Raw genomic sequence first — 22,394 nt, 5'->3', positions numbered from 1 at the left:
ATCAGCCACAAAGTGGTAGGCCACGTAAAAATGAAAGAGCAGGGTCCACTCATGCTGAAGAGCACAGTGTGCAGAAGTCGCCAACTGTCTGCAGAATCAATAGCTAAAGACCTACAAGCTTCGTGTGGCTTTCAGATTAGCACAAACAAGTAAATCACTAACATCAGTCTATCAGTTGTTGCCAGTATCCCAAATAAACGAGAGAAGCAGAGAACCCCCAAAAACAAAATAATGCAGAACTTTAAGGACAACTACAAAGGATACTGAGGTAAAATACACACAACTTTTTTATTAACATGAACGAATAAAAAATTATATGGTTTGACCCATAAATAAAATGTGTAACTGGATATGTTTCAACAAAGGCAAGGACATTAACTTGTATATGTAAGACATCCTTGTTTGTTCTACCAATGCTTCATATTTGAAACATTCGACGCGTTTCAGAATATTTTCTTTCATCGTGGTGAACAGTGGGAGAGGATGATGTAGATGAATTCTATAATATATTAGGTCACATTAAGAACTTTACATAATAGCATAATTTTGAATTTATTACACATATATGGTAACAATAAAAACATACCCTCCTATATAGATACATTGAGATTACATATAATAAAAAAAAACAGCCAATATCTGCCAGCACCCACACATATGACCGAATGTGGGAACCCCACTGGTCCAGATGATCCCAACACTGAGGTTGCTGTATAACATCCCCAGCCAAGCTAAAAAACTATAAAAGATAAAATGAAAAAAGGTATGGAGCTTAAATATTAAACCTATGTGAACAGCTCAGTGGGAAAAAAAAAAGAAAAAACTGGAGATAGGATACAAATATTTGCATAAAGTATCAAAAAAGCAGTTTAGGAGGGGCTTGTAGCCAGTGGATCCGTCCTATAGAATAGAAAGGGGATGGTATAAATATATTAATAGTTACATTGGAGAGGCGCATAGTCCTCAGAAAACATGGTTACCAGAATCTATCCATGGTTACTTATTAGACCCATGAGATCTATTACAAAGAGGAGCAGGGAAATGGGACTATAAACAGTTTTATAAATGAACAAATAAAGTGGGGGGTACATAGCTGAAATTTTGGATAGAAAAGAGGGAGGTCACATGGTGCACAGAACATAGCACAGACCACAATCCCAATCCCTTAAATATCTATTATAACCATCCCCCAAAGCAAAAAATAACTTTGTGTTCTAAAAAGGAATAGGTCCAAATAATCTCACTTGAGTAATTAAATCAGCGCAAGCAAAAAGTAATAGTGTTTAGGGTCCCACCAGGGTGTACAAGCATACTGTGTACTCCACTGCCCAATACCTTGCTCCTTATATAGTGTGGTTCCGGACGCCCCCGCATGCACACTGGACACCGGATACTGCGCATGCTCTGCTAGAATGTCCATGGCAACACCCCGAGCCAGAAGCACATGGTGCTACCCCCGAACAAAGCCAGAATGATGTCACGCACCACCGGCTCGCCAGATGGAGACCCAGAAATACAGGTACAGAAGCCGGAAACACCCGAATAAGCAGGAGAGAGGACCAACCTGCTAGTTCCATCACAAAAGAAGCTCCTCCCCCCCCCCCCCCCCTAAACTCTGCATAGGCTTGGGTGTGCAAGGTGGGGATCATCCAGAACAGCAAGGGCATGGGGAAAAAGCAGAAGGCAGACCAGCAACCTCCAGCACAGATTATAGTCATTTCAAAACATCACACGTTTAATCAAAAAATATTAATACATATACATGTTATGTTGCCTGCAGAAAACATACAAATTGCCAATATAAAGAATAGAAATCAATTTAATTACAACAGCAAAATTACCCAAATTAAAATACACCAATGTATACAAAATACCCATATTTTGGAATATATTTCAGATAGACTAAGCTGCACCCAAAAACGTTTTTGTAGAAACAAATGTTTGAAGAATATGTATATAAGGAAAAAAGAGGGGCTATCTGAGCAAAGTTGACCAATATACATAACGGAAGTAAGAATGATATACCAAGCTTACAAGATCAAATTGATTGTTCCAATACTTATTGATTACTTAGAAGTGGACCTCGCTTAGTAAATGGTCTATATAGCACCAAAAAGAATGTAGGTAAGATGATTCCCCTCTAATTGTGTTCTAGGAAGACATATTGTGTTTATTTCTCACATCCCCCTGAAGCGAACCCTTGTAAAAATGGTTTAAAACTCAACGTTTCATTAAAACCAAGGAGGGTTGTAGCTTTTAATGAGGCAACCCACCAAGTCTCAAGTTAAAGTAGGATTTTATTCCAATCTCCTCTCCTGCTGGGATGGACCCGATCTAAGATCAAAAAAGAAATCTTGGGAAATTTCCTGCCATTTATATCTTACATGGTGGCCAAGAGGTAGATAGCAATTCGAGGATTTCATACTGGCATTGTGTCGATATGCTCGCCTCCAGAATTCCAATTTGGTTTTCCCCATATAGAATTCCCCACATTCACAGCTCAATAACATAAACAACTCCTTCTGTTCTACAATTAGCAAAATGCTTGGGCCTATAGGGGTCTCCATTTGGTAATATAGTTCCTGTATTGATGTTCATATATTGACAATAAGGACACCTCCCACATTTAAAAGTGCCCATTTTTTACAAGGGTCTGATCTGGATTTTCCTACAAATTCACACTGTACTAAATTATCTTTAATAGATATAGCTCTATGATAAGTTATTGCTGAAGTTTATGGGATGTGTAGAATAAGAGTGGGGTCAATTTGAAGGAGATGCCAGTATTTTTAAATTTTTCTAACCGGCTTATGTTTTCTAGTATAGCGGGTAATAATCCACAAACCTTTTGATTCTTTTGGCGTTTTTTTTTGAAGAAGAGAAAATCATGTCTCGATTTGTTTTATGACACGTTTGAAAGCTTTTTTCAAACATGTGGGTGTGTAGCCCCTTTCTAATAATCTCTTTTTTAACTTGGCTGCTTCTTTGTGAAAAGTATCTTCATCAGAGTAGTTACGCCCCTAATATGAAGATACCAACTGTTGGGAATGGAGTTAACCAAAGGACGGGGGATGCAAGCTATGGGCATGCAGAATATTTCCTGCCGTAGGTTTTCTATAGAGTCCACTGGATAGACCCCCCTCTGGCTCTTTCTTAATGGTTATATCAAAGAAGGTAATCATGGTAGAGCTATGGGACATAGTAAACCGCAGATTACAATCATTTTTGTTCATGGGCTCAACACATTGGAGTAACATGTCACCTGGACCCTCCCAGACAAGGAATATGTAATCTATATAACGATACCACATCAGGATGTGGCTTGTCTACGGCGACACCACTTCATCTGAAGGGTACAGATTGGCGTAAGATGGGGCATAACAGATCCCCATCACCACTCCTTGCACCTGGAGGAAATGGGAGGCCTCAAACATGAAAACATTTGTGGATGAGAATATGTTCAAGTCTTTAAATAATATACCCCTTGAGTTTCCATTTATATCTGTCTGAGACAGGATATGCCTAATGGGTCCCAATTTCTTTTTGATGGGGGATGGAGCTATAGAGAGCTTCCACATCTATAGCTATTAAGATGGCTTCTGCAGATAGCTGCACCCCTTCTAAATTTTTTTTTAAAAGGTGAATCCTGTCACATATGATCTCCAGATGTTCATCAATGAAACGACTAAGATTTTCCATAAGAGCCAACACCAGAAATTATAGGTCTGCTTGGGGGATTATTGAAATCTTTGTGGACCTTAGGGAGAGTATAAAAAGTAGGAATTTTTGGATGACTTATACGTATGAACTCCCACACTGATATTTGAACCGATTCCCTCTAAATAGGCATTATCCACCATGAGAGAGAATTCACGGTTAAATTTATCAATTTTAGATTGTGGTATGGGATGATACCATGAATGATTCTGTAGCATCCTTAGGCACTTTTTTCTGTGTTGGTCATAATCACTACGTTGCCACCTTTTTGTCTGAAGGCTTTATTGTAAGATGGTGGCAATTAGAGAAATACTTAGGAGCCTGTCTTTCTGAATTGGTGAGATTATTGGGTGAATTTATAATCTTCAATTCATTTATCTCTTTCATGGTGAGGGTTATAAATGCTGCTATATCAAGGTTTGTATTTATTGAAGGAAACATCAGATTTTTCCTTTTTTAAAGTTGAAGGAGAGGGAGTCCCTTGATCGCTTGTTCTTCTAACAGGGATTCAATGTGCAGCCGGTTGATTAAATCCACTGGTTGTTTTTCATTCAGTAAGGCCACTAAATCCTCAAGAGCCCTATCCTCCAGACTATCCTTGAAAGATTGTCTAGTTTGGCCTTTAGAATATGCACTCTTGAGTATTAGTTTACAAGCAAACAGTTGCAGCTCTTTAAAGATCTCAGATTTTTTTTTAGATTTTGATCTGGACAGACACTTATGCAGGCCATAGATGGGGAGAAAAACGGCCGATTTTTCGTCCGAAAATAAAACCGGCCGATTATCTTATCGTTAGTGGACGATTTTGTCGGCCGTTTTTCGTGTATTTTGGACTTTCAGATTATTGGTGATGTTGGAAAATTTTCGAAAAACGCCCGACTTTATCCTCATTGATGGTCAAAAACGAACGATCGTTTTCCGAAAAAGGATCACAAAGGCCACAAAATGACATCATTTCCCGTTATAGGTTACTCATTAATCGGCCGATTTTCGTAATAATTGGTGGTCAGGTAAGTTTTTTAGACCGACCGATAGTTCGTTAATCGGCCGAAAATCTGCCGTTTTTCTCCCCATCTATGGCCTGCATTAGTCCTTTCAACAATATTTGAGTTTCTTTGGGAGAAAGCACAACAACAGTGCGTAGAGAGCTTCATGGAATGGGTTTCCATGGCTAAGCAGCTGCATCCAAGCTTTACATTGTCTTTGAAGCATGTCACCACTGGACTCTAGAGCAGTGGAGACATGTTCTCTGGAGTAACAAGTCACGCTTTTCTGTCTGGCAATTCAATGTCTGGGTTTGGCGGTTGCCAGGAGAATAGTACTTGCCTGACTACATTGTTCCAAGTGTAATGTTTGGTGGCGGTGGATTATGGTGTGGGGTTGATTTTTAGGGGTTGGGCTTGGCCCCTTTGTTCCAGTGAAGGGAACTCTTAAGGCATCAGCATACCAAGACATTTTGGACAATTTCATGCTCCCAACTTTGTGGGAACAGTTTGAGGATGGCCCCTTCCTGTTCCAACATGACAGTGCCTGACCTCTCAAATGCGTTTCTGGAAGAATGGTCATTCATTTCCACTTCTAAACCTTGTGGACAGCCTTCCCAGAAGAGCTGAAGTTGTTATAGCTGCAAAGGGTGGGCCAACTCAATATTGAACCCTACGGACTAAAACTGGGAGGCCATTAAAGTTCATGTGTGTGTAAAGGCAGGTGTCCCAATACTTTTGGCAATATAGTATATGTCTAATACTGGGCCATTCTTACTAATGCAACACCATCTCTTTTCTACTGCAGGAATACTTAGCTTTCCGTGAGGAGCGCAGCCGCATGCTTCTCTCACGCAGAAACCAGCTTCTTCTCGAGTTCAGTTTCTGGAATGAACCAGTACCTCGTAAAGGACCCAACATCTATGAATTGCGCACATACAGGCTAAAGGTAACTTTTCTTTTATTCATATACATAGAAAGCAAAGCTTGTTAAGGCTTATAATCTGCACTTGACAACTGGTGTGAGGCCTAAACATTTGGATTAAATTGTAATGAAAATATTTAAAAAACCCACCTAATTTTATTGCATAAGTAAAACTGGGCATGCATCAGAAATGCTTTTTAGATATGAAGCAAATTCCTGCATCCAGGGCAGAAAGGTAAACTCCTGCTCAGACCAGTTTTATCCTAGAATTGTGTTTTTGGGGTTTATTTTTTTCTCTTCCTCTAAACTGATTATAATGAAATGTTCACATTTAAAGTATATCTAGACATTTTTTTATATTAAATAGAATAGAGAATGATTAAATCTCCTTTTTTTTTTCCTGTTTGTGTCATGCTGGTGAGATTTCCTTTCACTTCCTGTTCTGGAGTCACAACAGTAAATAAAATAATTTCCACTGAAGTTAAGGAATACTTGTAACCATAGTAGTTGTGCCCGTATAAATATTTTTTTTTCCTTACCTCTTCCTGGTGGCAACTGTAACATATTAGAATTTTTCATCATTTTTCTTTCTCAGTAACTATGATTACCAGAGCAAATAAAGAGGGGTGAAGTTTCCCAACAGGGATACAGACTGCAATAAAAGCCTGACCCTACTCTACCAAAAGCTAAAGGGGGGGAGAGATTTAGCTAGAAATGCATTTTAATATTGGACCCTCATGACCTAAAGTGTATGTAAACTTTCACAATTAAATTAACTTCTTTACTGTGTTCAAGAGGACTTGAAGGACAAAAGTCGTAAAATAAAAAAAAATGTACATTTATGTGCAGTGTTGTACGTACGTACGCGTGTATATGTGCATATATTACAATGCTGACAACTACAAGAGGATGAAAAAGAATTTTTGTATGTAAATGCATATGCACCTTTACGAGTGTTTATGCAAGGTCTTTATGGAATATTTTACTCACGATCTTTCCGTCAACAAGATCCTGAGCATAAACTTCAGTAAATTATTATGTCCATCCGCAAGAGGCCTATAGAGCACACCAACATTGTTCAATCTTACACAATTTATTTAAATGGGCCCTATTTTAACACAAACTAATGTGAATTGGATGGACTAGTGTCTTTTTTTTTTTTTTTTTTTTTTTTTTCCCCAATCAGCTTAACTATGTAACTATGTAAATCTCTTACTTCTAGCCAGGAACAATGATTGAATGGGGAAATAACTGGTGAGTTACATACTGTTTACAGTTAATCTTTATTTTCAGATACAGGAAGTAGTAAACTTGTAAGAAAAATACATCTCATTACTGTTCTGTAAATGTTTTCCTGTTTGTTTTGCTTTTTTAAAGAGCATTTTAACTTGTATAAAGAAAATAAATTATGTTGTTTCATTTTTATTTGAGGTGAACAGTTTTTGTAAGTGCATAGGTATAAGAAAAAGGTTAACAGGCTAGACAATGGCACCCTGACTGCCATTAGGTAAAGGGATGAAATCCTTGGACCCATTGTCAGACCCTACGCTGGTGCAGTGGGTCCTGGGCTTCTCCTGATGCATGACATGCCCGGCCTCATGTGGCGAGAGCATGCAGGCAGTTCCTGGAGGATGAAGGAATTGATACCATTGAATAGCCTCCATGCTCGCCTGATCTAAATCCAATAGAACATCTCTGGGATATCATGTTTCCGTCCATCTGATGCCGCCAGGTTGCACCTCAAACTGTCCAGGAGCTCAGTGATGCTCTGATCCAGATCTGGGAGGAAATACCCCAGGACACCATCCGTCGTCTCATTAGGAGCATGCCCCGACATTGTCGGGCATACAAGCACGTGGGGGCCATACTTGCTATTGAGTACCGTTTTGAGTTGCTGCAATGAAATTTCAGCAAAATGGACTAGCCTGCTGCATAATATTTTCACTTTGATTTTTGGGGTGTCTTTGAATTCAGTCCTCTGTAGGTTGCTAATTTTCATGATGGGGCATCCTTATTTTCCTAACATATTACTCAGTCCATATCAGTATAGATATTCAGCATATTTTTCCCCATTGAGATCTGATGTGTTTTCAAAGTGTTCCTTTTAATTTTTTTGAGCAGTGTATTTGACAACAAGAGCGGATACTTTTTTAGTATCCCTCCAGCTATATCTGACAAGTTTTAGTAGTAAATATGAAATTAATAATAATAATGGTCAAAAAAGAAATCAGTGCAAATTGTAGTGCTCCTTCTACATGGTGGTCAGTAGTAAAGGCCCCTTGGATTGGTGGTCATTATAGTGCTTCTTTACATTGGAGGGCAGTTTGAAAAGGACCCTTACTGACAGCTGAAATCATCATTTCTTACCTGAGAGACATTAGATGCTGGCCGTGACATGATGCTTTAGCGCCAGAGCTATGCAGACACTGTTAAATGAAAGATCAGTGTACCACTGACAATTTGTTTTTAAAAACCTAGGGTTTCACAAACCCTAGTTGAGAAACACTGGGTTAGAATAAGGGCAGTCTGGTCCACATTCCACTTATCTGACAAGCTTTCCTAGATGCTGGGGCTGAAAGAATCTGCTGAACTAAATGGTTTATCATACATACATACATGCATGCTAAACCCAGTGGGGTTTATTTACTGAAGCTGGTTCACACAGAATCTTGTGCACTTCTGCATGAAAACCAATCAGCTTACAGGTTTTATTGATAAAGCTTAAGTGAACAAGCTGACATTAGAAGCTGATTGGCTACCATGTACAGGTGCATCACATTCTGAGTGAACCAGCTTTAGTAAATCTTGCCCAGTGTGTTTGCTTTGTTAGGCGTTGCAGCTTGTGCAAAACACTCTTCCCCCAAGCATCTACTAGGCAGTGATGGTGTAGCACCAGTCCTTTCCAGTAGTTCTCCAGAGTGAGCCCATTAGTATATGAGAGCAGCCAATCGAAACAGATACAGGTAATCAGGTACAATATGACACAGTGCTTTTATTATTGAGCTCTTTTTTGCTGTTATGTAAATATAAAGTATTTTAAGTCATTGTTATTGTGGTTTTTGGTACTTTTTAAAATTCTGTGGGTTGGTTAGTTTAATTAAAATACACATTTGATTCCAAATTTGATTTAACAAAAAAGCAAACATTATTTTGCAGCTTATCATTTTAGATGTGATGGCTGCATTATTTTCTTTTTTTGGCTTTCTTCCTTCTGTTTTCATCTGGTGCTCTAGTAAGTGAGTCTGTTGTTTTCCAAAAGCACAAGCTCTCCAACAGAATGTACAGGTGAAACTCGAAAAATTAGAATATCGTGCACAAGTTCATTTATTTCAGTAATGCAACTTAAAAGGTAAAACTAATATATGAGAAAGACTCATTACATGCAAACCAAGATAGTTCAAGCCGTGATTTGTCATAATTGTGATGATTATGGCTTACAGCTCATGAAAACCCCAAATCCACAATCTCAGAAAATTAGAATATTACATGCAATCAATAAAACAAGGATTGTACATAGAACAATATCGGACCTCTGAAAAGTATAAGCATGCATATGTACTCAGTACTTGGTTTGGGCCCCTTTTGCAGTAATTACTGCCTCAATTCGGCGTGGCATGGAAGCTATCAGCCTGTGGCACTGCTGAGGTGTTATGGAAGACCAGGATGCTTCAATAGCAGCCTTCAGCTCTTCTGCATTGTTTGGTCTCATGTCTCTCATCTTTCTCTTGGCAATGCCCCATAGATTCTCTATGGGGTTCAGGTCAGGCGAGTTTGCTGGCCAATCAAGCACAGTAATCCCATGGTCATTGAACCAGGTTTTGGTGCTTTTGGCAGTGTGGGCAGGTGCCAAGTCCTGCTGGAAAATGAAGTCAGCATCCCCATAAAGCTCGTCTGCGGAAGGAAGCATGAAGTGCTCCAAAATCTCTTGGTAGACGGCTGCTTTGATCCTGGACTTAATGAAGTACAGTGGACCAACACCAGCAGATGACATGGCTCCCCAAATCAACACAGACTGTGGAAACTTCACACTGGACTTCAAGCATCTTGCAGTGTGTGCCTCTCCATTCTTCCTCCATACTCTGGGTCCTTGGTTTCCAAATGAGATGTAAAAGTTGCTCTCATCACAAAAGAGGACTTTGGACCACTGAGCAACAGACCAGGTCTGTTTTTCTCTAGCCCAGGTAAGACGCTTCTGACGTTGTTTGTTGTTCAGGAATGGCTTGACAAGAGGAATACGACATTTGAAGCCCATATCCAGGATCCGTCTGTGTGTGGTGGCTCTTGTTGCACTGACTCCAGCCTCAGTCCACTCCTTGTGAAAGTCCCCAACGCTTTTGAATGGCCTTTTCCTGACAATCCTCTCCAGGCTGCGGTCATCCCTGCTGCTTGGCCACCTTTTTCTTCCACACCTTTCCCTTCCACATAACTTTCTATTAATGTGCTTTGATACAGCACTTTGGGAACATTCAACTTCTTTTGCAATTACCTTTTGAGGCTTTCCCTCCTTATGGAGGGTGTCAATGATGGTTTTCTGCACAACTGTCAGGTCAGCAGTCTTTCCCATGATTGTGATTCCTACTGAACCAGACTGAGAGACCATTTAAAGGCTCAGGAACCCTTTGCAGGTGTTATGGCTTAATTAGCTGATTAGAGTGGGACACTTTGAGCCTAGAATATTGCACCTTTTCACAATATTCTAATTTTCTGAGATTGTGGATTTGGGGTTTTCATGAGCTGTAAGCCATAATCATCACAATTATGACAAATCACGGCTTGAACTATCTTGCTTTGCATGTAATGAGTCTATCTCATATATTAGTTTCACCTTTTAAGTTGCATTACTGAAATAAATGAACTTTTGCACGATATTCTAATTTTTTGAGTTTCATCTGTATAAGGTACAAAGACAAGCCATTTAAAACTGACATGAGTGCTTACAATGATCAGCTTTTATTTATGTAAAATATTTATCCCAACAGAAAACAAAACTGTTTGTTGTAACTGCTTATAAAGTATTAGCTGGAGCCTAGCTTCAATTTGTTAGCATATTTGAATTTGCTAGTACATCTAATACTCCCCTTCCTCCAGACTGACAGTGCTGCTGTCCCGAGGTGCCCCTGTGCTCATTCATCCAGATTTTAGGCACTCTAATACAGGAGGTGTGTTACTGGCCAGATCACCAGATGAAAACCGGAACAAACCTAAAAAATAAAACTAGTGTACATCTGATTGGGAAGCTGCAATACAGTATATTACAATAAAAAAATTTTAATTTGCATTTAATAACACTTTAGGTAAAAATTGGTTCTGAAATCATTTATTTTTCTTGACTGTAAACTGAAACATTGTATATACACTGTGAAGTGTACAGCAAAGTTTGCATATGTTCATGTGTCATTAGTAGCTATAGAAGGCATACATGTCTGAATTACTATTCCGTATTATTTTTCTTTTTACCCACTTCAGGGCTCGTGCAATAAAGTACCGCCAGGAGAATCAGGAGGCTGTTGGAGGATTTTTTTCTCAGATTGGAGAGTTATATGTGGTGCACCACCTTTGGGGTAAATCTAGTAAAGCATTATCAGCAAACTTGTATCTGTTGGGAGAATTTTTGTACTTGCTATAAAGTACCTTTTTTTTTTTTAAATTGACGTTTTTACCCTGCGTTTAGGAAGCTAGACACTTTAAAAAAAAAAAGTTTCTTTTTTGCCCATTATGCTTCCATTAAGAATTTTTTTTAGACTATCCGGTTACAGTGAGCCTTACTGGAGACATAAACACGGGCAAAAAAAAAACTACTTTTGTTCAGCACAGGATAGCCCTGCCACTACTATCATGCCTCAGCATTTTGCTAGTGTCCTCAGAGTGAACATGTGTTCTTCAGCTCTACCCTTTGTTCATCTGGAACATTTTCCTACAGCTGCTGGTAGATTCATGCTGAACGTGTTTCATTTTAGAATTCTCTCCAGTCTGCCAATGAGCATAGTTTTTTTTTCGCAGTTTATACCAGGGCTTTCTCTGCGCCAGCCCTTCATTTCTGGAAGTTTCTTCAACCACCTACAAGCTGGATGTGGAAATCCTAGAAAGCTTTCCAGTTAGCCAAGCAGCGCAGGTTCTTGGTCAATTAATTATATGGGTGTTTTCTTTGCATTCATTAGTGACTACCTATGTACATTCCATTTCACACAGGAGTCCACCATTCAGGTCAGCCCAATATGCCTGGGGATTCTTTATAGAGTTCAGTCCAGTGCTCAGGCAGTTTTTCTGTCTCCATCTCTGCAACACACTGTTGTGGGTACATGTGGTATTTATTACACTAGCAACAGTAGCAGTTGTAGCTGACTGGCCATTTGTGTGGCAATGTAAAATCTTCCATTTATTTGTAAACTTGCATACTCTATGCAATTTGTAAGTTTGCCCTCCTTATTTCTGCTTTGCTTACAAACAGAAATTGCTAGTCTCCGGTCTACAGCTTCACTTGATGCAGCTCTTATCAAGTGGGAGTGCACATACTGGAGCCTGCCTTTACTTCGGGGGATTGGTACCAGCCCACTACACTGCAGGACTTTAAAAGATTGGTGTGTGCTTTGTCATAGTTGTTTGTTACACCTTTCAACATGTTATCAAGCTATTTTGTTAGGTTGTCTTTTATGGATATTCTTTTAGGTGGAATTTTGATTCCAGATGAGATGGCTGACAAAATCTTATTGTAATTATTCTATGTGTTTTGTTATGAAAATGTATCATGAAAATGAAATATTTTATAATATATTATGCTATGCAGAGTGAAATCTCAGATTTTACTCTGTTATGCATTGCTCTGTCTGAAAGGCTAACTGATCAGTAAATCGATGTGTGATGCAGGGATATCTCCTGCTGAGAGATTGTATTCTGCCATTGGCTGCAAGCACTGATTGAATGCTAGTATTCCAACATGACCGTTCGACAGACATCAGTCACTTGACCAGCTTCTATTGAACAGTAAAAAGTTGGCTGATTCCTGTTGAACCGGCCCACTTTTGGAAAGTGGTGTATCCAGCTTTTGTTTTTCCTCCTCTCTGTTCAGAAATGTTCCTTTTTAGGTTTTCTCCACTTTCCCATCGAGACCCTCTCAGCTTAGTTTCCAGTGTGCTCGTAGGATCCGGCACTCCTCAGTCAAGCCTTCCTCTGCATTAAGGTGTGCCCCCTCTTTCAAGAGTGGGGGGAACCTTTGTTTACATTTCTGATGGTTAGATGCAGGAGGTGGTATCTCAGGACTACAAACCAGAGTTTTGCTCCCTGCCTTCTGTTTTCCCACCTCCAAACTTGTGCCTTGTGGTGGTTTATGTAAGGATATATTTTACTTATAAAGGGCGTGTCCCGTTCCCTTAGATGAAATATTACAGTGCCTCCAGCCGTTAAAATACGGCAAATATTTAGTGAACCAATAATTTGGACACCTTGATAATTTGATCACCACTTATTATTATACCTTGAATTCTTTTAGCCAATATTATTTCGTACCATACACACAAAATTTGCCTTATAATAGATAAATATAAAAATTTATTTATGTACAAAAACTATATATTAACACAAAACGCAAAAGACTGGTGATAAATGAATAATGGTACACACAATCAAAGATATATCCTACCAATGTAAGACACAATAATAAGGTTTCTAACTAATTAAATCAATATCACAAATTTTTTTTAAATGATCTGCTTATTAATTAAATTTATTAATAATTAATAATTTCGAGTATCTCAAAGGTGATATTCTCACAAGCCGTGGCCATAGGATTGCAAGAAGCTATCCTCTGATATATTATACTCTGATTATTAATATTCAATAAATTATGAAATATGAAAAAAAAAATTATAATATGGCACCAAACAATTTTTAACAGTAAAAACAGGATCTCTCTACATATATCTCGAACTACCCAATATTGTTGTGATACACTAAGGTAATTCTATGATTCCACACAACGGAGAAAATAGGTAATACAAAATCAAATAAACAATCTCACCGCACCCGGCATTCAGACTAGGCAACTCTCCCGTGGATTTAGCTGGCAGTGGAACGCCTTTAGAATGATGACCACAGGGGAAATTGAGATAGAGTTCAATAGTGTGGGAGAATGTAGGAAGTTATAAGGATAGAGGTTTAGAAATTTAGTAAAGTTTTAGGAAGTTTGAAAGTATGGAAGAGTAGTTATTCAGCAGAGATCTCTTCAGATGTCAGGGTCTTCTTTTGATGAGGTCTTTTCTTTTGATGAGGTCTTTTCTTTTGATGAGTTTTTCTTTTGATGAGTTTTTCTTTTGATGAGTTTTTTTTCTTAAAGGTACAAGGGCTTTTTATATCCACTAATCCATTGTTCTAAGATACCTTCCCACCAGGCTTCTTGATTGGCTAGTTGAGAAATGTGTGTACATAAGCTATTTCTCACCTGCCCGCCAGGTGGCGGTCATGTATCATAGAACAATTTGAGTATTTGAGATGACTCATACCTCGGGTGGAATCTTAAGGTAATTTCAGGGATCAAATATATGTCTTTTTCCAGATATAAGTGATCATACCTATAATATTCTAAATAGGGACCATGGAATATAGGTGTATATTCAGTTATTCCTTCTTGAAATACCATCCTGTTTGTTTCCTGATAAGACATGTAACTAATGCTAGTTTATAATACATCTTACTTTCCATCATCTCAATACTCTAGTTAGTGATATATAGTTCCCATTGCTGAATATTTGGTGGTGTGTAAAACCTATCCTTTATAACATCTCATTTATAATATGTTTTTGTAGTATATCTTTGTAGTTAGATACATTCAATTTTTAGACTTAAATGTCCTGAATTTAACTTCTTTGTTTTAGAACCAACATTTTCTATGTGTAGGGAAAAACTCTCTGTTTGCCTGGCTCTTGTATTGGAGTCACGGTAAACAACTCTTAATACTTTCACCCTTGGTGGACAATAGTATATTGTGATAGTTTCAGAGGTCTGTTGGTTTATCACACTCTGCAAGGTTTGAGTAAGCTCTCAGACAATCCGTTTGGTTCCTCTATTGTCATGTCCAGACCTTGTATATGTTTACCTGCTATTTTGACCACCTGTAGAACTTCAAAATAGTATATTGTCTCTGGGAGGAAAAAAAAATCCCTTCACCCACCATCTACACCTCTCCAGCCAGATGGTCATTCGACTTTCCAACCAAGACAAATTAACCCCTTAACATCCGGCTATATTGAGCTGCTTGTCATATAATATTATGTCTTGATAAAGTCATATTTTTGAGACATAATTCAAAAGGCCCACAACAGCCTGTGACAGAAAAGTCTCTGAGGTATTACTACAACTAATTGCCCCCATACCCAGAAGTGGCATCATCGTCCCCCTTCGCCTGGGATTTTTTCTGGCTTTTGTTGATACGCGCCTGCATCTGTCCAACACACCTACTGTATATTTCCTACATTCTGCTGTGGGGCCAGTACTCTTCCAATAATGTCTTTGCTCTTTGGCCTCTCATCTGCACCTCAGCTGTTCACCAAGGTGCTAGTCCTGATTTTAGCCCTGCCAGGATCGTTGAGGAATGCCAGACTGTTGCACTGGGGAGGAGTCCGGGGCACCCTGTTGGTGTAGGAACTTGGTCATCGACGAGGTCTCTCTTCTCAAATAACATCCTGGAGCTTTGAGTGATTTTTGACCATCTCTGCAGTATTGGATGATCCTGCTGGAATGTCGCCCAATCTGGATTCATTTGGACGAAACCAAGGCAGTGGTGTACATCAACCTTCAGGAGGAGCCAGAAGTACCGCCATAGCAAGAGAGGTAGATTACATTCTTTCCTAGATGGAACTTAATTTTCCTTTTCCTCTGTGTACATGCTAGGCGTGGATAATTGACAGGTAGACTTTCTCAGCCGGCAACTTCTAGCCACAGATGAGGCAAATGTCTGATGTAAACCTTCAGGTCCAACAACTAACTGGGCAGAAAAATGTGTCTCTGGGTACAGGGATCCTCTAGCAGTAGCAATGGATGCTCTGGTAACTCTATAAGATCAAAACTACCTGATCTCTATCTTTCCCTCCCTGAAACTCCATTTTCACAGGGTCGAGATGGAGGGCATTCCAGTGATGCTCTTTGCTCTGGCATGGTCCAGGCGGATGCGGTATGTCAACCTGGTAATACTCAAGGCAGATGTTCTATGGGCTCTTATGGATTATAAGTATCTTCTATTTAAGAACCAGTTTATTATCCTGCTCTTCTAAAGTAACAGGGCATCTCTTCATCTTTGCTATGCTGCCAAAAGATAGGATGGCTACTTCCCACAAGGTCTGTCATTAACATGGAAGACATACTTCACTTGGTATGAGTCTCGGGACTTCCACCTTTTTTGAAGTTTTATCTTTAGGACCAAGCCTCTCCTACAGCTTGGACTGGACCATTGTTTGCCTCTTGGCATTATCCAGGTTTCGGTTTCTGACCTTTCTCTTTTTGTTTCAGAATCCATTGTCCTCTCACTCCTAGATAAAGATGCACAAGGGGGTCTCTTATGTAGTTCCCATGTATGTTCCTCTGCAAGTCTGTGGGATCTGAATCTGGTTCTGCTTTCACCTTAGAAACCGATGTTCAACCCATTGGAGATGTTCCTTCTCACCATAAGGTGGTATTGCTTGAAGCTATTGTGAGAAACCCTTTCTGGATTTGCAGAGGGACATGGTGGTTTTGAGTCCTAGGACTTCCTTCTTGCCCAAGGTAGTTTCTGTATTTCACCTCAACCAGGACATCATTCTTGCATCCCTCTATGGGATCCAGTTCACCAAAAAAGAAATTTCCTTCAATTGTCTGGATGTTTTTCAGGCTGTGAGAATCTGTTGCTGCTTCTAAAAGATTGATTCTCTTTGTCAGCCTAGATGGACTCTAGAAGGCTGTTCCGGTTTCTAATTCCACCAGGGTGGCTCAGGCAGACCATCATCCAAAGTGTATGGTTTCCAGGATCCAGGTGCTATCTTTCCTGTCAAGGCACCCTCTACTAGTTCTGTGAGTGCTTCCTGGGCCTTTTGGCATCAAGCAACTATTTCCCAGATTTTGGCTGCCACCTGGTCTTCTTTAACCACATTCTCTAAGCTCTGCAGTCTTAAGTTTTCTGTTTTCCTGGACCTCTTAGCACTTGTTTACTATGTTGCCCACTCATTTGTTGGACTGCTCTTGAATGTCCTGACAGTGTAAGATATCGTGTGTCCGTCAATGAATTCGAGATAAGAGGATTTTTGTTCTTTCTGTAAAATACTTTTGTGTTTCCATTCATACCCTTGGTACCAAAAAACAGTGCTGGCAAGCGGCCTGGGTTATTCTGTGCCAGGTAATAGTTTTTTCGCCAGGGTCTATAACTTGTCAGTGTTAGAATTCCTGTGTCCCTCAGTGAACTCCAAGAAAAGGATTTTTACAGAAACTATAGATTTTTTTTTTTTTTTTTTACAGTCTGTAACCTGGCATTTGCTCTTCATTTTTTGGCAAAGCAGTGGAAGTAGAAAACTGTTAGGGGGAACAGCTAAAAAAAAAATGAGTGGACTCATTTCTTAAACCCCAATTTATTATGGCTATAGTGGCCCTGAAATTAGTACAATTTTAACACATCATTGCTAAAATAGAACTGTAAAATACAAGGTTCCTGCAAGGAAAATATTAGTAATATTAAAGACAGATTTTTTTTTTTTGTTTTTTGTTGTTTTTATAACAAACATGGCATACTTACCTGCTCTGGGCAGTGGCTTTGCACAGCGCAGCCCCAATCTTCCTTTTCTGGGGTCCCTTTTCCTCATGGCCCCTCCCAGCTGATACGTGGCCCCATAGCAAGCCACTTACTATGGGGGCACCTGAGCAGGCTCGCTCCCGAGCCTCTGCTCTGTGTGTCCATTCTCACACTAGCACGGCTCAGCCTGCCCCTGCTCTCTCCTGATTGGCACACTGGCTGTGATTGACAGCAGCAGGAGCAAATGACTCCTGCTACTGTTTTAGCCAAGAGGAAGAGTTCCCAGAGAGCCACTGCTCTCGTGCACATCGCAGGATCTAGAGGAGGCTGGGGGCTGCTGCTCAGAAAAGGTTTTTTATCTTCTTGCATAGAATGCATGAAGGTAAAAAAAAACCATGAGCCTTTACAACCATTTTAAATGCTCACCTCTCCTGCTGCTGTCATGCTGCTGATCTCTGCAGTAGTGAAGAACCCTATCAATATTGGGATCTGGTGGTTTAGTGTGACTTTGCTGGTGGAGCCACATACGACAGAAATAGCTAGCTTGAAAGATATAGATATACTGTATTCTGTTCCAGTAACTTGTAGCCCTTGTCAAAAAGATTGAATTTTATGTAAAGAAAAAAGGGAGGGTAATTTCCTAGGTTTACAGAAATAGTACCTTTTAGAGGCCTAACCCATGGGAGAAGGGTACCATTTTCTTAGTGTTTAACATCCTGCAAGCTGGAGTACCCAGAAGTCATGCTGTGTCCCTCTGTGAACAATAAGAAATGTAACCTAAAACGTCCAGTAGCTGCAGAACACGTATATTGCAAAAACTCAGTAGGGTCCTTATTATTTTGTAAAGGATAATTCTATCCAAATCCAACATATTCATTTTAAAGTATTCTCTACTGGGCTAAATCATGTACTAGACTATTTCTTGAAGATTCCATTGTGCCCGCCCCCTTCCCAAAGGCTATATTATTGTTCCTGACTCCATGGCAACATAGGAATGGGTAGAATCCACTCTTGCTCCTACCCCATAGAACCCATCTCGGATAAATTTTGAGGCTGATCCAGTTTTCTGTTTTATCCTACTTGCCTTGCACAAGATGTGCAAGCAGCTCCCCTTACCTGGCTGCAATAAACTTGTGGCCAACCACCTGCTCCCCAGGTGAAGAAACCACTTTCTGGACCCTCAAGTAAGGTTCTTTGCATGGGTGTGGTTTCTATTATTTGAGATTGTTGCCTTGATAAATGCAGGTCTGTTCTCAAGGGTGACACATGGCTATACAGCTTTCTGGCATGTAGATTCTGCCTGATTTTAATGCCTTTTTATTGCCTTTGAGCAGGCAGACTGTGCATCTGATTTTCAGAAATGTATAATAAACAGCTAACAAATAGTGCATTCGTGTGAAATCACATGTGTACATGATCATCAGAAATTCATAATAAACAACAAATTAATAGTGTCAATAAATAACTAAAAATCATATTTTTGATGCTGTGTTTAAATATTCCCAAAAAAGTAAATCGAGAATGATGGTATAAAATAAGCTAGTAATCCGATATAACTCCACATGGTCCGACACTTCATTGAACAAGGTGTCTTACCTGAAAAGATCGACCTATAGATAATAGGAGGTCATATTGGCAAGTATGGTGACTAAACAATGCTTCCCAGCATTCTCCAGTTTATTCATTCTCAGCATTCTCCAGTTCAGACAGCAACCTCACTTGCTCATAAGAAGGCCCACATGTTAGACACCATAAGGAAAAGAGATAAGAGTCCACATCGTGCATTACCATTAAACAGACTTATTTTATTAAATGCAGTAATGCACTCGCAAAGATGCAATCAGAAAGAACAGGGTACAGCACCCCCACACATCAAGCGGTAGGACATAATGACATCACAACATTTAGCTTTTCAATTGCCTATAATTACACAACTGATATAATCGGATTTGGTTAGAGTAAGCATTCATAGGTAACGCAGATCAGAGCATATATTAATAGGAGCACCTTACATTTTTCTTTTTTAGCTTACAAAGATCTACAGTCTAGAGAAGAAACTAGGAAATCAGCATGGGCAAAACGAGGATGGGATGAGAATGTGTATTACACAGGTAAAACACTTTCTGAACACTATTTCATTACAAGTCTATTAAAAAATGAATGTGATGATTTATAATTTATACCACCATTCTGTTTAAGTAGATTGTTTATACTTTTTTTCTTTTTTTGCTGTCTTCTTTTACAGTTCCTCTGGTCCGTGACATGGAGTCCCGTATTATGATTCCTCTCAAGATCTCCCCTCTCCAGTGATGTCTTTCTCCACCTGACCAAATAACTTCATAGTAATTCCTGTACTTTGAATAGTAAAGGACAGTGCACCTTATTCTCATAAGATATCTGGCTGCACTAAAGTGCTGAGCTATGTCTGGCAAGAACTTAGCTAAACAGAAATGACTGAAGAGCTTGTATTTCAGAACAGAGCTATGTCTTTTACACCTTAATTACCAATGTCAGTGCTACATTTTTGGGGGGTATCTTGCTGTATTCATTAAATGCTCAGAGAGACTTTCAAACTTAGAGTATCAGAAGCTGCTAAAGTAAATAAGCACAATTTGTCCTGTAAGCTTCTGCTCTTGTTTTCTTTCCTTTTTTTGTCATAATCACTTGAAATGCTCTTTAGAAAAAGTAGCAGTGTAAATAATAAAACCTTGCTGAATATGTTTCCCATGTGGCTTAAAGTTGGACAGTGTATATAATATTTTATCTTGTATCCTACAACTTATCCTTGCCAAGTTCTTTTTAATAATAGAATTTTCTGAAATATCATTCAACTTAAAAATGTTTAGCTTCCATAGTACACTGGCTACTGTTACATTTTATAGAATAACGTGGACAAGAATGTAAAATTTCTGGTAAGGGTGGTCAGTTTTTCAGTGCAAATCATGTAAAAACCTGATGTTTTGTTTTATGTCGAGTAACAATTTGACAGCTTAAAGCAAATCTGTACTTGGCCTATTCAGGTTTGCAGGATAGGTATCACCCACTGGTGCTTACCTTCTACTTATCTTATTACTCCGAGCTCCAAGAATAATTATATACTTTTATGCAAGGTACTTGTAACTCTCTTCTGCCCCTTGCAATGCAGCACTGGTTGTTGGTTTCCAGGTTTGCATCATTAGGGCTGGGAGAAGGGGAAGCTCCTTAAAGCGAACTTCACTGCACCTGAGCACCACAAACCAAAAACACTGTTTAATTAATTTTTAATATTCAAAGCAAACTCATCCATTCATCTAGACATGCTTTATTTTGCTGAGAAATCACTTTCAAAAACACCCCCTAGCATTCCTGGCCATGGCCATCTTGAGTAAGGGCAGATGATTCAGCCTTTACTTCCTGGAATCCATCTACCCTTAGCTCAGCCATGCCGACATGAGGGTGTGCTTAGCTGAGAAAACCCCTTCTCACTTCCTGAAGACTCCTGAGTTGTATGACATAATTTGCCTAGGCCTGCCAAAGCTGTGACCTAGAGTAGACCCTGGACCTACATACCTTCATTTTTGGTTTCTGGCAAGTAAATGTGGCAGAAAGAGAGGAGTGTAAAGTAATTGCAAGCAATGAAGGATACCAGCAAAGCTTTTACTTTACTTTTAAATGGGCACAGTAAAGTTCCATTTTAAAAAAGAAGCTGCAGAATAGCTGATATTTTATACCGATGCAGTCATTACAACTCATAGAAACTGCTATTCTGATTGAGCAATACAGGTAAAGGTAAGCTAAGCAACACTCTGCTTAGAGTAAGGATTTACCTAAGACCCATTAATAAGCTTTCAGTCTGCAGAAGGGCGGTCCTAGGAGCACTAGGACCGCCCGTCTGTGGACTGAAAGCTTATTAATGGGCCTTCTAATAAAATTAATGGAGTATGCAATATGCATGTATATGCAGGAGACACACTCTCTGGAAAAAGATGCTATGATTTAGATACATTTTTGTAGTTTGTAAAAATGCTTGGGTTGAGAGAGCCCTGAAATATGCTTACACTTATTTTTTTATAATTAAAAAATAGTGAAGCGCTATATCAATAATATACTCCTAATACATATAAAATAAATATAAACAACATATTAGTGTTCAGTGTGAAATAAATTGATAATAAATAGTGAACCAATTTCTAAAATAAAGTGAACACTCAAATGTGATGGTGGTTATACTCAATATTATAAATAATAATCCATACAAACAAAAAACGTTAGTGAATGGTGATTATGCTCAATAATATTAATTGTAATCCATAAAATATAAATAAACAAAATTCATTAGTGAAATATCAAGCTATAAAGTCCATGCAAAAAATGTGATGGTGCCCACGTGATCTTCACTCTAGTGGAGTAACAAACACCAATCCTCAAATGGCAGCAATGCCTGCTCACCTCAACACCCTGACCCACACAGGGCCAAAGGGCTAAATTGACAATATCAGGTCCTCCTGGATTCCACTTCTCATCACAGGGACCATAGGATATAATACACAATTCCTCCTCTATAAGCCGCACCTTGTCCACTCCATCTCCGCTCAGGATAATATATATGAGATACAAAGCAAAAAGCCTTCCATTGTGCAGTATTTTATTGGATATAACCGAACAAAACAATTCACATTGCACTCACATGTGTATCCAGTTCAAAAACCGCCTGTCACCTCTTCCTATGGGTGTACTGCATGGTAACTGGGTGAGGAACCCTGAGGAAGTCACGAGGGACGTGACGCAACGCGTCGGTACGTCATTTCCGGTGTGAGTTGACGCATTTCCGGTTGCAGCGGCCATCTTAGTACACCCAGTTACCATGCAGTACACCCATAGGAAGAGGTGACAGGCGGTTTTTGAACTGGATACACATGTGAGTGCAATGTGAATGTGCGTTGATGAGGCTGCACTGATTGTTTTGTTCGGTGATGAGAAGTGGAATCCAGAGGACCTGATATTGTCAATTTAGCCCTTTGGCCCTGTGTGGGTCAGGGTGTTG

The 22,394-nt window shown here is 39.3% G+C and overlaps 1 protein-coding gene across 2 annotated transcripts in view; it reads left to right on the top strand.

The window, feature by feature from the left end:
• Positions 1-20,091, top strand: part of NIPSNAP1 (nipsnap homolog 1) — a 44,207-nt gene extending 24,116 nt beyond the window's left edge. The window contains exons 6-10 of one of the 2 annotated variants that reach the window (XM_089655451.1): positions 5,509-5,649; positions 6,848-6,879; positions 11,092-11,186; positions 19,399-19,482; positions 19,617-20,091. In XM_089655451.1, coding sequence (XP_089511577.1) covers positions 5,509-5,649; positions 6,848-6,879; positions 11,092-11,186; positions 19,399-19,482; positions 19,617-19,681 — 417 coding nt within the window. In that variant the 3' untranslated portion in view covers positions 19,682-20,091. The remainder of the gene's footprint in view (positions 1-5,508; positions 5,650-6,847; positions 6,880-11,091; positions 11,187-19,398; positions 19,483-19,616) is intronic. The other variant, XR_016306642.1, reaches the window with a different exon arrangement.
• The last annotated feature ends 2,303 nt before the right edge of the window (positions 20,092-22,394 follow it).

The sequence above is a fragment of the Staurois parvus genome, unplaced genomic scaffold, assembly GCF_062004578.1.
Source record: "Staurois parvus isolate SC_StPar_1 unplaced genomic scaffold, SC_StPar_1.0 ptg000840l, whole genome shotgun sequence".
Taxonomy (NCBI): Eukaryota; Metazoa; Chordata; class Amphibia; order Anura; family Ranidae; genus Staurois; species Staurois parvus.
The sequence above is the reverse complement of the archived record's forward strand: the minus strand, read 5'-3'. Positions and strand labels throughout refer to the sequence as shown.